This window comes from Procambarus clarkii, chromosome 71 (assembly GCF_040958095.1).
Source record: "Procambarus clarkii isolate CNS0578487 chromosome 71, FALCON_Pclarkii_2.0, whole genome shotgun sequence".
Taxonomy (NCBI): Eukaryota; Metazoa; Arthropoda; class Malacostraca; order Decapoda; family Cambaridae; genus Procambarus; species Procambarus clarkii.
The window spans coordinates 18754393-18770838 of record NC_091220.1 but is presented as its reverse complement, the minus strand read 5'-3'; the positions used below and the strand labels follow the sequence as shown (position 1 = coordinate 18770838).

Below are 16446 nucleotides of genomic sequence, written 5' to 3'. Positions count from 1 at the left end.
TTGTAGGGTGTGTGGCCTGAAGAGATTGTAGGGTGTGTGGCCTGAAGAGATTGTAGGGTGTGTGGCCTGAGGAGATTGTAGGGTGTGTGGCCTGAGGAGATTGTAGGGTGTGTGGCCTGAGGAGATTGTAGGGTGTGTGGCCTGAGGAGATTGTAGGGTGTGTGGCCTGAGGAGATTGTAGGGTGTGTGGCCTGAGGAGATTGTAGGGTGTGTGGCCTGAGGAGATTGTAGGGTGTGTGGCCTGAAGAGGCTATAGGGACCTCATCCCTCTTTGCTATTTCCCGGTATCAGGCAGCCGGGGCGCATATAATGTATAGTACCTTACTATAGTGATGCACTATACATTATATAGTGATTATCACCGAAGTTGATATTCATAATATTTTTCATTACTTTGTCTTATATGTAATGAGGTCAATAATTTCTAGTAGAATGCATTTCATCATATTTATATGTGATAGCCTAATAATGTGTGTTAAAGCTAATGTCTAAATTGACGTGAATTGTATTATTTTGATGGCAGTACAATATTGCATTAATTTTTAGATTCTTGATACCTGACATGTTAATAAACTTTATTAAACTATTTCGTGCGATATAATTGGCCATTGTTATCCTTAGATTGGCCAGAACTAGCTGTTACAATAAGTGAGTGACGCTTTACACACTAAAAATTGCATATTTTTACGAGGAAGTTTAGCAAAGGGACATTTGTTTTTGCTCATTGCTAGCCATCACAGTTGAGTGTACTACTATTAATCAGGTCGTAACTACGTTTAGAAATGATTTCATATATTAGTATTCCCCCAAAACCTAGCAAAGAACATAATTTTCAAGATGCTTAGTTAGCTAAATTGGTGATAAGGGTTTCAGAATGTAGATCTTCGCTATAGACATGCTGGCAAAAGCTGGACTATTTCTTTTATTTTTTCTGATTGAATTAAGATATTCTTTTGTAAGTGCATTCCATTGCCAATATCGTACCTTAATGTGTGAGCGCGCAGTATGGAGCGCTCTCCATACTGCGTGATATAGAAAGTGATAGTGATATATAGCACGCGAGATATAGAGCGATATAGCATCATTCTGGAGCAGTATAATTAAGATCAGGAATTGGTAAACTGTGTTCATTTTGAGATAAGACACCTGAATGACAATAAAAGCCAATGTGATTAATATCTTAAATTCAGAGGTAAGATAATTACTCAAAAGATAGTTAAATAATCTTACCTGAACACTAAAGCACGGTTAATGAATTCACAAAGTAATTGAGAAAACTTGAGTTGTGTTCAACGTTAATTAACCTTCCATTGCCTGAACACAATACCTGTCTTCAACTCATCAACTATTAAGAAGCTATTACCTACCCTGTCTTAAATTAAAATGCTTTATTCTAAATAATTATACTCGTTTTATTGTTATATTAAATTCGAACTCAAACACTGAGTTATATAGTTGAGGAATTACCTGTCATCCCAGCCAATATTAATGAAGATGTAAGTCATTTGTTATGCTCTACAATGAAAAGATGTACACCCATAATTACCGCCAAATTACGTGTCCCTGTAATGTTAAAGGATTAACAGAACGATAACTCAGTTTATGTAATATTTTATTGACAAGATGATACAAAACTGGCATGACAACAAATGCATATTTGAATTACCTGTAGGTCAAAATATATTGAATTACTGTTAATGAAGCATGTGTAGAGCAACAACAGCCATTTTGCTTACAATGTTAATTTTCTCTCGCATATTCCCTTCATTACTCTATATATATACAGGGAATCTATCAAGACACTCGGACGGAAACTGCTACTGCTATGTAATGTGAAGAGTGAGAATGATATAGCATCAATAAGAGCCCCCGACGGCATATGGTAGCATCAATTCAGAACATCAATACACTAGGCTGCTTGTACAAGCCTCATCTACACTACCACAACCCACATAATTATCTTCAACTTAACGGCCAAACTTGGCCACAAACCGGTTACAAGACTTAAAACAAATATGACTGGCTCATGTATTACTCAATATTAAATCTCGTATCTTAACATAATTGACGCCATAACCAAAGCCTAACTCTTATCGCTACATATTCTCACTCCATAGGTCTACGGACATTTTTTAAAAATATTTCTAAAATACAAAAATTACAATCCTTGAGATTACAGTATTTAAAATAAAGCTGTCCACTAATACTTATATGTTAATAGCACATGACACTTTACATTTGGCAAAAAAATCCATGATATGGCATCATGTAAAACTATAGCCTAACTAATATTTTCAACATAAAAACTTGCGGATAATCTATACAATTTATTTAAAATATACACATTCAACTTACCATACAAAATACATTTTATGCATGAATGCAACATTCTAGCAAATGTTCCACAGCATTAAAATGTCAATTAATATAATGTACAAAGGTGATTACAAGTAATGATCGAGTTATGGACGGCAACTAAAAACACAATAGAGGCATTCCAGAGCATACAACCCTCAGTAGTATTTGGTTAGAGGTGAGGAAAAAAAAGTCTCTGAGGTAAATGCGGAAGCCAACGGGTGAAGATTCTGCTAACGATGAGGACGGCCAGATTCACGAAGCGGTTACACGAGCACTGACAAACGTGTACATCTTTCCTCAATCTTTGACGGGTTTGGTTACATTTATTAAACAGTTTACAAGCATGAAAACTTGCCAATCACCTGTTCTTATTGTTATAAACAGCCTCCTGGTGCTTCGGAGCTCATTAACCGTTTAATAATTGTAAACAAAGCCGCCAAAAGTTGAGAAAAGATGTACAGGTTCGTAAGTGCTTGCGTAACTGCTTCGTGAATCTGGCCCGAGAAGATGAAGAGGAGACGACGTTTCGGCCCCGTCCTGGAGCAGGACGGACCGAAACGTCGTTGTCTCTTGATTCTTTCCGATAAGTGATGAAGCCAAGAGTTAAGAATCTTTGAGGTAAGTAAGGAAGCCAACAGAAGGTTCTTTTAAGGCCAAAATACGTTCTTTGTAATAGCACAAGATTGTTAACGGCCCAAATGCTTCGATTCAGGTCACGTGACGCTGCTCTCACACACCATTAAAGCTAAGTCGACGGTTCATCTTGTAAATTTAACTTGTATTCAAAGTTTAACATAAGGCACCTAGGATTAACAATGCTGTATAATTGAGAGCTGAGTGAGAACAGCATTGTACCACTTACGGGCTATTCATGCCCGTGCCACCTCTTGGGTGGCTTAATCTTTATCAATCAATCAATCGAGAACAGCATTTAACCGTCGGCAAACAATGCGTCAGCTACGCCACTTACAGCGTAAAGGCCAAGAGGTATGATGCATGTTATAAGGTATACTGAACGCTTGAGTTATATAGTAAGTTCTCATTATATAAAAGGTCAAGATAAATTACCTAACTAAACAAATGCATATTAAGTATGCGGGCGGAGGAGGGAGTGAAGGTGGACCTCAAGCGCCTCAAACTTGAGGCATCTGTATCCCAGCTCTAGGTGTCTTGTTGCTGTTTTTAGATTTAGCTACTCAGAACGACGTGTCCATGTAGCACGGGCTATGGTGAGCCCGTAATCTAGGTCTCTCTCGATGCTGCACTATATTGCTCTCCAACGACCACACCTCACAACACAACTTCACACTCTTACTCCTTCAATAAGCCTCATAGCACTTCAAATAAAGCTCACTTCACTCCCCCTCACTATACTCCACTCCTAAACTCTAACACTATGGCACATTGAAACCTTCGCAACACATGGCAATACATAACATTATTACTCGAACTTGCTGTTTAACTGCTTAAAGTGGCAAGTCACCCTGCTGTAGGTGTACCAGGCTAGGTGGGTTGCTACCCACTAGGTAGTCACAGTGCTACAGCAGGTGGGCCACACCATCTGACTCAAACACTGCAGCAGTACATGGGTGAGTCAAGTGAGGTGGGCCACACCACCTGACACAAACACTACAGCAGTACATGGGTGAATCAAGTGAGGTGGGTCACACCACCTGACTCAAACACTGCAGCAGTACATGGGTGAGTCAAGTGAGGTGGGTCACACCACCTGACTCAAACACTACAGCAGTACATGGGTGAGTCAAGTGAGGTGGGCCACACCACCTGACACAAACACTGCAGCAGTACATGGGTGAATCAGGTGAGGTGGGCCACACCACCTGACACAAACACTACAGCAGTACATGGGTGAATCAAGTGAGGTGGGTCACACCACCTGACTCAAACACTGCAGCAGTACATGGGTGAGTCAAGTGAGGTGGGTCACACCACCTGACTCAAACACTGCAGCAGTACATGGGTGAGTCAAGTGAGGTGGGTCACACCACCTGACTCAAACACTGCAGCAGTACATGGGTGAGTCAAGTGAGGTGGGCCACACCACCTGACACAAACACTGCAGCAGTACATGGGTGAGTCAAGTGAGGTGGGCCACACCATCTGACACAAACACTGCAGCAGTACATGGGTGAGTCAAGTGACGTGGGCCACACCATCTGACACAAACACTGGTTTAACAGGTGGTAAGCCAGGTGGTGGACCACTTGGAGCTCAACCTCAGCTCACAACTGCGAGGCTGGGAGAGCTCTCTCACTACCTTCTGAGCCTGTTCTGTGCTTTCCACCTTCCAGTCGAGTTATAAATGTTACGAGCGTGAGTGTCAGAGACATCCAGTAGAGTTAATAAATAGTTTGATAATGACTACATGTGGTATAGGACGTACTGGTGTGACTTTCGAAGTCACGTCACCGGACGTTTGAGGAAACTACCTGGTATTTTCTCTCACAGAGCTTTTAATATTATTTTACTCGGGATCTAACCAAAAGCTTTGTAAAAAGAGTATAACGTACAAATGTTTGGTATGATTAGTTGACCCGGAAATCTTCGCGCATCAGCCGTATAAAACTACATCTAAGTTTAGCACCATTGCTTCAGCGGCTGTTCCAGTCTCTTATGGGGATGAGAACAGCACCGTCCCGCGTGATATTTGAGGCGACCTTTCCCCTGTCTTTCTCTGTCACAACGTTGTCATCCTGCTCCCTCCACCTCTGTGACTGGGTCGGGGGGTCGTTGGAGTCAGAGCCCCTTCTGGTCAGCGAGGCCGGGCCTTGGTCCTGTCTGTTGCGGAAGGAGGTGGAGTACAACAGAGAAGATCCTCCAGAAGATTTTAGGTTAAATTTTGGCCGATTAAGGGAGCTTGTTCCATTGTTGTTGTTTAAGACGGCGTTACGATGGTATTGGGAACTAAGACTGTTGCGTTGGTTGGAAGCGGTATCCCTGCGGCTACTCGAGTTGTTATCCCGGTAGTTACTGGTGAGGCTTTCCCGGGGCCGTCCTAGACTACTGAAGCGATTGTTGCTCTCCTGGGACAGTGATGGGTTGCGCTTTTGAGATCCCGCCTCTCCTCGTCCGAATGTGAAGATGCGAGGTGCTGAAGCTGGTGGCGAGGTGGCCGGTGGGGAAGTCAGCGGCGACTCTGGAGGTCGAATCAGTTGCGGTGGAGATTCTGGTGGGTTGAAAGACTGGCGAGTGGTGTTAGGACCATTGTTATTATCCTGCTTATCCACCTCATCACCATGAATAAAATGGAAGAGCTCTGGAGCGGATGTTAAGAGGCCTTTCATGAATCTGTTCCTCTTTTCATCTTCCCGGTTATCTTGGCCATTCACAGTGAGGGGGTTATGGTTGTTATAGGCGGCAGTGTTACGCGAAGAACTAACTGTTGTGTGACGCGGGGAGCTGTGCCGTTCACCAGGAGGTGGAGACTCCTCTCGGTCGTAGTCACCATTCTGGTCTTCAGGAGTTCGTCTGGTGGAGTTGGAGCGAGCAATGGTGGCAATAAGATTGGGGCTTCTCAGATTGAGGTATGGGGAAGACTTATATACAGTGGATGTGCGCTGGTGGCTAGAAAGACCATTACTCGTTGACACTCCTACTGGAGATGACACAATGCTGAGGGGTGCCGGCTTTACATTTAGACTTTGACTTCTAATGACAGGGCGGATACTTCTTGAAGGTGACTGACTGTCCATTGGAGGTGAGTGCCTGTCCCGTGGAGGCGAGTGCCTGTCCCGTGGAGGCGAGTGCCGGTCCCTTGGAGGCGAGTGCTTGTCCCGTGGAGGCGAGTGCCTGTCCCGTGGAGGCGAGCGCCTGTCCTTTGAAGGTGGGTGCCTGTCCTTTGGAGGTGACTGTCTATCTTCTCGTGGTGAGTGTCTGTTCTCTGGCAGTAATTGTCTATCCTCCGGTTCTAGGTGAACCTTGCTCTTTGGAGAGGACATGCTGGCTAATGACACGTTGACCATAGATCCTCCATGAGTCCTTCGGAGGCGAGATGACGACTCTGGTCGTACGCGACCCACGCTCGAGGTAGTGTCTCCACCGAAGATATAAGTTTTGCTAGGAGACAAGGTACCATTCATCAGTTTCTTGGGAAGCGTTCGTGTCTCCGGCTCTTTTGTTTGTTGAGAGTAGTCACGAGGGCGGCGACGCGGATCGACTGTGTTAGTCCAGGAGGCCTTGGGAGAGCTTTCCACGCCAGTACTTAGCTCATCCATGCTACGGTAATGCCAAGAACGGTTCTTCAAGATGGAATGGGGTTTTGTACTGTTGGTGTTGGATACTATCACAGGGGTGATTGTTTTGCTTGTGCGGAACTTTCTTTCAACTTTGGGAGATGACTGGTTATGTTTACTTGGCGTGCTCGTGTAAGACACGTTGGTTGTGGGTGCACTGGTGGTGGTTCTTAGTACTCTGTTAGAGGAAGACGTTGAAGATGAAGAATCCTGCCCAAAGTAGTACGTTTTAGGTTTGTTCTTTTTCTTGGTACGAGGTGGTGGTACTGGGGATGGATCAGTCTGGGTTCCTGAATCCCGCGCAATTGTTTGTGTTGCAAACGTAGAGGTCTTAGATAACTTCGAGGACCTGGTGGGTGCAGTATTGTAATGAGTATAATTCGTATTAGCAGAGTGTGATATGCGTTGACGAGGGGGAGGAGGAGGGGTGGATTCTCTGGGGGTTTCGGGTGAGACATCCCTCTGTGACGGGGGCCAGCGTCTGGCAGGTCTGTGACCCACTGTGTCCAGCTGCTCCTCACTACGGTACTCCTTCAATCGTGAGTCCATAAGACGAGATGATGAGATCTTTGAGTTACTATTCATCCAGTTCTTTGAGTTTACGTTGAATGACTGGGATCTGTTGACATTGTTGCTTGGTGGGGGAGGTGGAGAGGCTGGGAGAGGAGGCGGGGGGCTGTCTGGAGGGGACTGTGCTGCAGGCCGGGAACCTCTGTTGGGCGTGGAAAATAACCGTGTGGGCATGATGCCACTCGGGCTCCCAGTTTTGAATCTACTTCCGTATACTGGGCTATCGACAGGCTGACAGCGCTCTGTAGGGGAGACTGGAGGTGAACTAAATGTTCCTGCAGAGGTTGGCAATATGTGCATCCGATCTTGAAAGCTTGTGAACCTTGTTCCATTTGTGGCGGCGGGACTGATGGGAGGAGTGCCTTGATCACTGTCATCCAGGATGCGGCCAGTAGACCGGAGCCTCGCTCGGGCGGCAGCGATCATGGTGTCTGTGATCTCCTCACTATGTGGTGAAGACTGTTGATGTGATGACGCGGGCGGCGGCGGCGGTGTCCAAGCTGCAGCTGGTTTAGGGGGTGGTGGCGGCGGCGGTGCTTTAGACGCCTGCGAGTGGGTGTGTGCGAGTGATGATCCCGCCCTCCTGTGTATGGGCGGAGGAGGGGCATCGGGCTGGTCCTCGGGTGTGGCTGGCCGGGGACTCATGGTAATGGTGATGACGTTTCCGCCTACTGTTTGCACACCGCCCTCCTCTTCAGGCTCGTGCTGGGAGCTGCCGGAACGACCCGACTCGCTGCCGAAGTGGTTCTCCAACCAGCGGTTGGTCTCTGATTTGCGGGTCTCCTCCTCCTGGTGGTAGTCGAGAGGGCGGCGAGTAAGGGCGTCGGTACGCTCGGGAGTGTCCCGGGGCTTGGGTTTAAGGGTCCCGAGGCGGCGAGCTCGGCGAAGTCTCTCACTAAGGGAGTCAAGGTCTTCTCCCTCCCGGTCCTCGTGGAAGTCCTCACTCACCACATGCATCCCCTCTCCAAGCTGCCGGAATACAACACATTAGTATACACTATGCCACACACATATCTTTATACGCCATGTGTGCGGAGTGACACATGGCGTGCAGTATGATACACACGTTAATCACATATGTCACACACATATCTTTATACGCCATGTGTACGGAGTGACACATGGCGTGCAGTATGATACACACGTTAATCACATATGTCACACACATATCTTTATACGCCATGTGTACGGAGTGACGCATGGCGTGCAGTATGATACACACGTTAATCACATATGTCACACACATATCTTTATAGGCCATGTGTACGGAGTGACGCATGGCGTGCAGTATGATACACACGTTAATCACATATGTCAGAACAGCTCTGTGCAATATAACAGCTGGTAGTGATATGTTCATGCTATTATTAATTTAATAAAGCCCAAATAAAGCTCAATAATACTCGAATACTCGAATATATTTACACACCAACTTTCCTAAACATGAATTCAATTCGTTTCTCATAGTTGGGAGCTGGGGGACAGGAAGCCTGTTAGGGTCATTGAGGTCCCCCCTCGTAAACCAACCATTGACCTTCCCCCAGCATGCCTGAAGACTTATATTCAGTGGATGTGCGCCCACAACAGTTGCCTAGCTCCTAGGTCAGTGGGTCTGTGCTCATGTCATTTCAGTCACAGTCAAGGCTTTGTATCATATATCTTCATGAACAAATCGACAGGAGCCGTGAAGAGGGTTCGAAATACACTTAATAGTGTTGTATTTAGGGGCAATGTTGACTTACTGCAGCACTAGTGCCTAAATAGTGGTGTAGTAGCTTCTCGGAGTCTTCTAGGAGTCTCGCAGTAGTGGTCTAGTGTTTCCTTGAACTCACAAGTAGATTATTATCGGCCTGTTAATAGTCTACCAGAAGTCTACGAGTGGTCTGTTAGTTGTCTACTTGTAGTTAATTAGTAGTCTACTAGTAGCTTACTAGTTATCTCCTAGTGGTTTATCAACACAACCTGTCCTCTTAAAAAGAACGTCGCTTTTGGCCGTTTGCCCGTATGGCCGAATTTGGACGTAATTTGAAAATGAAAATAAATTTGGTATTTTTTTTTTCAACAACAGTAAGTTAAGGGTCCTCTGATAGGTTAGGTGGGCAGGAAATTTTCATAAAGTTTCAAAACGTTATGAAAAACGTTAATTTAAAGTGTCCTCTCATAACCTCTGCGCGTACGCCGGACAACTCAAACAGAAAACGGAACAGACCGTCACTTTTGTGAGTCGATTTCATTTCAAATTACGTACAAATTTAGCTATATCGCACATACGAGCCAAAAGTGACGTTATTTTTAAGAGGACGGGTTGTATACATAGCCTACTAGGGGGTGTATTTGTCTACTTGCGGTCTAATAGTGGAGTCCCCAGATGACTACATATTCTGGAAGCCTGCAGGTGGCCCTACACCTAGGCAGCCTGCAGGTGGCCCTACACCTAGGCAGCCTGCAGGTGGCCCTACACCTAGGCAGCCTGCAGGTGGCCCTACACCTAGCTAGGCAGCCTGCAGGTGGCCCTACACCTAGCTAGGCAGCCTGCAGGTGGCCCTACACCCCCCCGTGTGTAGAGCAATGGTGAGTGCCCTAACCTTGACGCCCTGAGCGAGTGTACCGCCGCGGGGAACACCGTAGTACTCGACTAGGTCCTCGTCCTTGGTGTGTACGATGTTGTGGTGGGTCTCGCGGGCCTCTTCGTGCACCGACCCGTCGCTCAAGGACGACCCGGAGTCTGGCAAAGACTCGTTCTCGTAGTCCTCGTGCTGAGTCGTACGCTCCGTCTCCGTTACCACGTGTCCGTCCTGGAAGAAAAAATCTGGTTTATTTATGTTTATGTTTCCGTTATCACGTGTCCGTCCTGGAAGAAAAAAATGTGGTTTGTTTATGTTTCCGTTACCACGTGTCCGTCCTGGAAGAAAAAATATGGTTTGTTTATATTTCCGTTACCACGTGTCCGTCCTGGAAGACAAACATTGATGAAGACAGGCACATTGCAATAGGCCCACTGCCACGGACCTATACATGACTGCTCCTATACATGACTGCTCCTATATATGACTGCACCTATACATGACTGCTCCTATACATGACTGGTCTTATACAATCATTTTCACTCATGGTTCCCAGTTTCCCAATGCCAGAGACAGGAATCCTGCTAAGCTTATCGAATCCCCCCCCTCCTCCATCTACACAACATTCAGACAACCTTCACACAACATTTATACACCATTCAGACAACCTTCACACAACATCAACACAACATTACACAACCTTCACACAACATTCACACAACGTTCAGACTGCCTACAGAGGGGAAATGGAGCCACCTGCGAGCCAGAGCCTTCATATGGTCTACTGACGCGATGCTACTATCGTTTCTGACTTTGTCCAGACACTTGGGCTGGACGGTAGAGCGACGGTCTCGCTTCATGCAGGTCGGCGTTCAATCCCCGACCATCCAAGTGGTTGGGGCACCATATTCCTTTCCTCCTTCCTATCCTAAATCTTTTTTCCTGATTTCACTTCCAAGAGTTATGTAATCGTAACAATAAGAAACAATGGGCAGAGTTTCTTTCAACCTATGCCCCTGTTACCTAGCAGTAAAATAGGTACCTGGGTGTTAGTCAGCTGTCACGGGCTGCTTCCTGGGGGTGGAGGCCTGGTCGAGGACCGGGCCGCGGGGACACTAAAAAGCCCCGAAATCATCTCAAGATAACCTATCGTAATGGTTTGGCGCTTACTCCTGATAGTTGCTTCACCTGGCAGTGAATGTTGCTTCACCTGTCAGTAAGTGGAGCTTTACCCAAAGATTGTGATATACTGCAAGCAGGAAGAGACTGACCGCTCCTGTGCCAGGTAAGCTACGGGCTCACCATAGCCCGTGCTACTTGCAACTTGTTCCGAGTAGCTGAATCTTAAACAACAACAACTGAGTGCCCCTGGGAAAGTGAGAATGGCCGTCACTCTACCTAATAACACACTGGCCCCGCACCCTACCACCAAGGCTGATATAAGGGCGATATTGGCTTGTCCTCCAGTCCTCACGGGAGACATCTCCCGTCACGCAGGGTGCAGTCGCACCTCCACAGATCTCCAGTATCATCTATTGATACTGGAAATGGCTCAAAAGGGCCACCACTTATGGGCTATTCATGCCCGTGCCACCCTTTGGGTGGCTTAATCTTCTCTCTCTCTTGTCCTCGAGGCTTGTTGGTGTGCACGGACCAGTGAAGAATGTTGGGGGTATAGCGCGAAAACGGTAAAGGACAAGTGACCTTCTATGTTGGTTAGTCACACCCCCACACACAGGTGGGGCTGGCCAGGGTGTGGCCCGCTTCTGAAGCCTCTTGGCCAGGGTGTGGCCAGCTACTGAAGCCTCTTGGCCAGGGTGTGGCCAGCTACTGAAGCCTCTTGGCCAGGGTGTGGCCAGCTACTGGAGCCAAATGGTGTGTCTAGTCACCTGTTTGGGGAGTTACCATAGCCCGCTATTTAACATCAGAGCCCTGTAAGCGGGGCCAGATTCACGAAGCAGTTACGCAAGCACTTACGAACGTGTACATCTTTCCTCAATCTTGGACGACTTTGGTTACATTTATTAAACAGTTTACAAGCATGAAAACTTGCCAATCAACTGTTGTTATTGTTATAAACAGCCTCCTGGTGCTTCGGAGCTCATTAACTGTTTAATAATTGTAAACAAAGCCGCCAAAGATTGAGAAAAGATGTACAGGTTGGTAAGTGCTTGCGTAACTGCTTCGTGAATCTGGCCCCAGTGAAGACAGGCTACACACACACACACACACACACACACACACACACACACACACACACACACACACACACACACACACACACACACACACACACCCTCTGTCTCTGTCTCTCTCTCTTTCTCTGTCTGTCTGTCTGTCTGTCTGTCTGTCTGTCTGTCTGTCTGTCTGTCTGTCTGTCTGTCTGTCTGTCTCTGTGTCTCTCTCTCTCTCTCTCTCTCTCTCTCTCTCTCTCTCTCTCTCTCTCTCTCTCTCTCTCTATGTCTCTCTCTCTGTCTCTCTTTCTGTCTCTGTCTCTCTCTCTGTCTCTCTCTCTGTCGCTCTTTCTGTCTCTGTCTCTGTCTCTCTGTCTCTCTCTCTCTCTCTCTCTCTCTCTCTCTCTCTCTCTCTCTCTCTCTCTCTCTCTCTCTCTCTCTCTCTCTCTCTCTCTCTCTCTCTCTCTCTGTCCCTCCCTCCCTCCCTCCCTCCCTCCCTCCCTCCCTCCCTCCCTCTCCCTCTCACCTGGACGCGAGTGGTCTCGTGGAGGTCCTGGGTATCAACAGTGCCCCACTTGCGGGCTGACTGATGAACCAGCCGCTTCTGAGGGCGTGCCAGCTCCCAGCCCCCGCCCTCCCGCGCCTCCGTCAGCGCCCTCAGGTCGCCCTGGCCGCGGACGTGTTCCTCTACCTCCTGTAATCACAAAAATACAGTCAAGGTTACAGTCAAGGTTACAGTCAAGGTTACAGCCAAGTCACACCCGGCAAGCGACATATGCAAAAAACAGGAATGGAAAATCATATATATATTTAATATGTATGGTCATATGTATAGTTTAAAAATACAAATACATATGGGAAAATTCATACATGTAAGTTACACTGAAATATATAAATATTATATTGAGGTACATGAATTTTATGTATAACACTTTTAATCATGGGTCATCTTAAGTATGTATTCTTCATGGTATTCATCGTTATGTATGAGAGAGAGAGAGAGAGAGAGAGAGAGAGAGAGAGAGAGAGAGAGAGAGAGAGAGAGAGAGAGAGAGAGAGAGAGAGAGAGAGAGAGAGAGAGAGAGAGAGACAGAGAGAGAGAGAGAGAGAGAGAGAGAGAGAGAGAGAGAGAGAGAGAGAGAGAGAGAGAGAGAGAGAGAGAGAGAGAGAGAGAGAGAGAGAGAGAGACCTGATCAACACCTCCAAAATGATGCCTCTGATCAAGCAGGCTGTGACTCGTACATCAGACTACAATCAGCTGCACCTAACAGCCTGGTTAACCACCAACCAGGCATATTCGGAGACCGGGCCGCAGGGGACACTGATCCCCGCAACCAATACCAGGTAAACAGGCATGTAACTGAACACTATCCTAGGGGGGTAACTTATCCTAACCTATCCTGGCGAAGATAGAGACAATCCTGTGTTCTAAGTGGTCGAGGTGTGTGTGACGTCACTACGACGTCACAATGGTCATATTAGTACAGGTTTTAGACCCCACTAGAGGCCGGCTCGGCAGTGGGGCGTTGGACTCGCCCTCTTTTGTTTTCCCTCTTGAACGGCATCTTCCTCGTTTTCGTTTGAATTCCGCGCCAATTTTCCTGTTTCGGTCGCTTCTTGAATTTCTAGATCACTCCCCCGATTTTGAAAATACTTGTGTCGGCTGCTGTAATATTTATAATGATAAAAACCCGTCGTACTAACTGGCGTGTCGTTAAGGATTGCTTGTTTGGGTGGCCTGTTAATGTGCTTCAAATTTGGCGCGTAAAAGTGTGCGTGTGTGTTGTTTGATTTCCGCGCGAGAACGTTGTTTGCCTCGTGTGCGCAAATATATGTGCATTGTTTGCCTCGTGAGCGCAAATATGTGCATTGCTTGCCTGGTGTGCGCAAGCAGGCGCGTCGCTAATTGTCTCGTATGCGCAAATATGCGCATCGTGCTCTTCTTTTTCCGTCCGCGCCTGAGAGAGTTAGCCCCACCGAGCAAGTCTCAAGTTTTAGGTCAAACAGCTTCGCTGCCACAAAATTTCTGCTTATGGTCCAAGAGCCAGATTCACGAAGCATTTACGCAAGTACTTACGAACCTGGGGCCAGATTCACGAAACAGTTACGCAAGTACTTACGAACCTGGGACCAGATTCACGAAGCAGTTACGCAGGCACTTACGAACCTGGGGCCAGATTCACGAAGCATTTACGCAAGTACTTACGAACCTGGGGCCAGATTCACGAAACAGTTACGCAAGTACTTACGAACCTGGGACCAGATTCACGAAGCAGTTACGCAGGCACTTACGAACCTGTACATCTTTTCTCAATCTTTGGCGGCTTTGTTTACAATTATTAAACAGTTAATGAGCTCCGAAGCACCAGGAGGCTGTTTATAACAATAACAACAGTTGATTGGCAAGTTTTCATGTTTGTAAACTGTTTAATAAATGTAACCAAAGCCGTCAAAGATTGAGGAAAGATGGACACGTTCGTAAGTACTTGCGTAACTGCTTCGTGAATCTGGTCCCAGGTTCGTAAGTACTTGCGTAACTGCTTCGTGAATTTGGCCCCAGGTTCGTAAGTACTTGGGTAACTGCTTCGTGAATCTGGCCCCAGGTTCGTAAGTACTTGCGTAACTGCTTCGTGAATCTGGTCCCAAGTTCGTAAGTACTTGCGTAACTGCTTCGTGAATCTGGTCCCAGGTTCGTAAGTACTTGCGTAAATGCTTCGTGAATCTGGTCCCAGGTTCATAAGTACTTGCGTAGCTGTTTCGTGAATCTGGCCCCAGGACTTCCCTGATACACAAGTCCGTGGGTTTGTACGCTTCGTGTTCAACCACGCTATTGTGTCCTACTCTCTGCACAGTTCCTAAATCGCTTTCAAACGTCTAATTCTAAATCTTCTAAACTGCTAAATCTCAAACTTATTTAATTTTTTTTATTTATTTATTTATATATATTTCATATATATATATATTTATAAATATTTCATATTTATATATATTTATATATATTTCAAACTTCTACCTTACCTTGAGGTTACCTTGAGGTGCTTCCGGGGCTTAGCGTCCCCGCGGCCCGGTCGTCGACCAGGCCTCCTGGTTGCCGGACTGATCAACCAGGCTGTTGGACGCGGCTGCTCGCAATAGAGTTTTGACAATAGGCCTACATATATTTAGATTAATAAAAGGGATATAAAAATTGCTTTAAAGCCCAAATTATTTTTTTTAGCAGTTATTAAAGGTAAATTTTGCTTCTCAGTTATCTTGAGGTTATCTTGAGATGATTTCGGGGCTTTTTAGTGTCCCCGCGGCCCGGTCCTCGACCAGGCCTCCACCCCCAGGAAGCAGCCCGTGACAGCTGACTAACACCCAGGTACCTATTTTACTGCTAGGTAACAGGGGGCATAGGGTGAAAGAAACTCTGCCCATTGTTTCTCGCCGGCGCCTGGGATCGAACCCGGGACCACAGGATCACAAGTCCAGTGTGCTGTCCGCTCGGCCGACCGGTTCCCTTGTATTCTTACAAGTAAATAAAAAAGTATTTTAAGTGAGTTCTGGATCACTTATAGTCTAGAGATGGGTACATGATGGGATGGATTAGAGTTGAGAGTCGCTGGGAGAGGAATGGAAGGGGTGGAATGGATGAAAACTATCAAGGGGAAAGCGCTAAGTCATTACTATATAGCACTGGGAAAGGGGCATGGATAAGTATTTGGGATGGGACGGTGGGAAGGAATGGTGTCCCAACCACTTATGGACGGTCAGAGGGGATTGAACGCCGACCAGCATGAAGGGAGATCGTCGCTCTACCGTCCAGCCCAAGTGGGGAGCCAGGAGGGTGTATAGAGAGGATCGGGACCAGCACAGACTAGGTGCTGTGTGCGGCGTGGCCGGCGAGGTTGGTGGTGGTTTAAGTGTCCATATTAGGTTAGTTCTGGGCCTTCCAGTCATATATGTCCGCGGCCTCCGCCTCCACCCGCACGCACACGCACGCACACACGCACACACACACACACACACACACACACACACACACACACACACACACACACACACACACACACACACACACACACACACACACACACACACACACACACGCACACACGCACACACGCACACACACACACACAACCGCATGGAGGCGAGGATACGTGGAGAGCCAAACTATTGGAGGTGGTGACAAGCAACTTTTTAACGCAGCATGTCGGAGAACCCACAAGGATGAGAGGCAATGACGAACCAGCGAGACTCGACCTAGTCTTCACTCTGAACGACTCCGACATAAGAGAAATCGGTTTTGAGGACCCAGTAGGAATGAGCGACCACAGTGTACTGGTGTTTGAGTACTTGATTGAAGAAGGGTTATTGAACTCGAGGAGGGATACCGAAACCAAAAGGTTAGCATACCGAAAGGGAAACTATGAGGGGATAAGAAAATTCCTAACAGATATAGCATGGGAAACAGAGCTCAGGGGAAAGACGGCCCAAGATATGATGGATTACATCACGCAGAAGTGCAAGGACGCAGCAAACAAG

The 16446-nt window shown here is 46.8% G+C and overlaps 1 protein-coding gene across 1 annotated transcript in view; it reads right to left on the bottom strand.

Moving 5' to 3' along the window:
* Window positions 1–1595: 1595 nt before the first annotated feature.
* The window catches only part of LOC123745641 (serine/arginine repetitive matrix protein 2), a gene marked incomplete at its 5' end in the record, with an annotated part of 63117 nt that continues 48266 nt past the window's right edge, over window positions 1596–16446 (bottom strand). The window contains 3 exon segments of the mRNA XM_069312197.1: window positions 1596–8150; window positions 9767–9976; window positions 12446–12613. Of these exon segments, the coding sequence (XP_069168298.1) occupies window positions 4971–8150; window positions 9767–9976; window positions 12446–12613 (3558 nt within the window). The 3' untranslated portion in view covers window positions 1596–4970.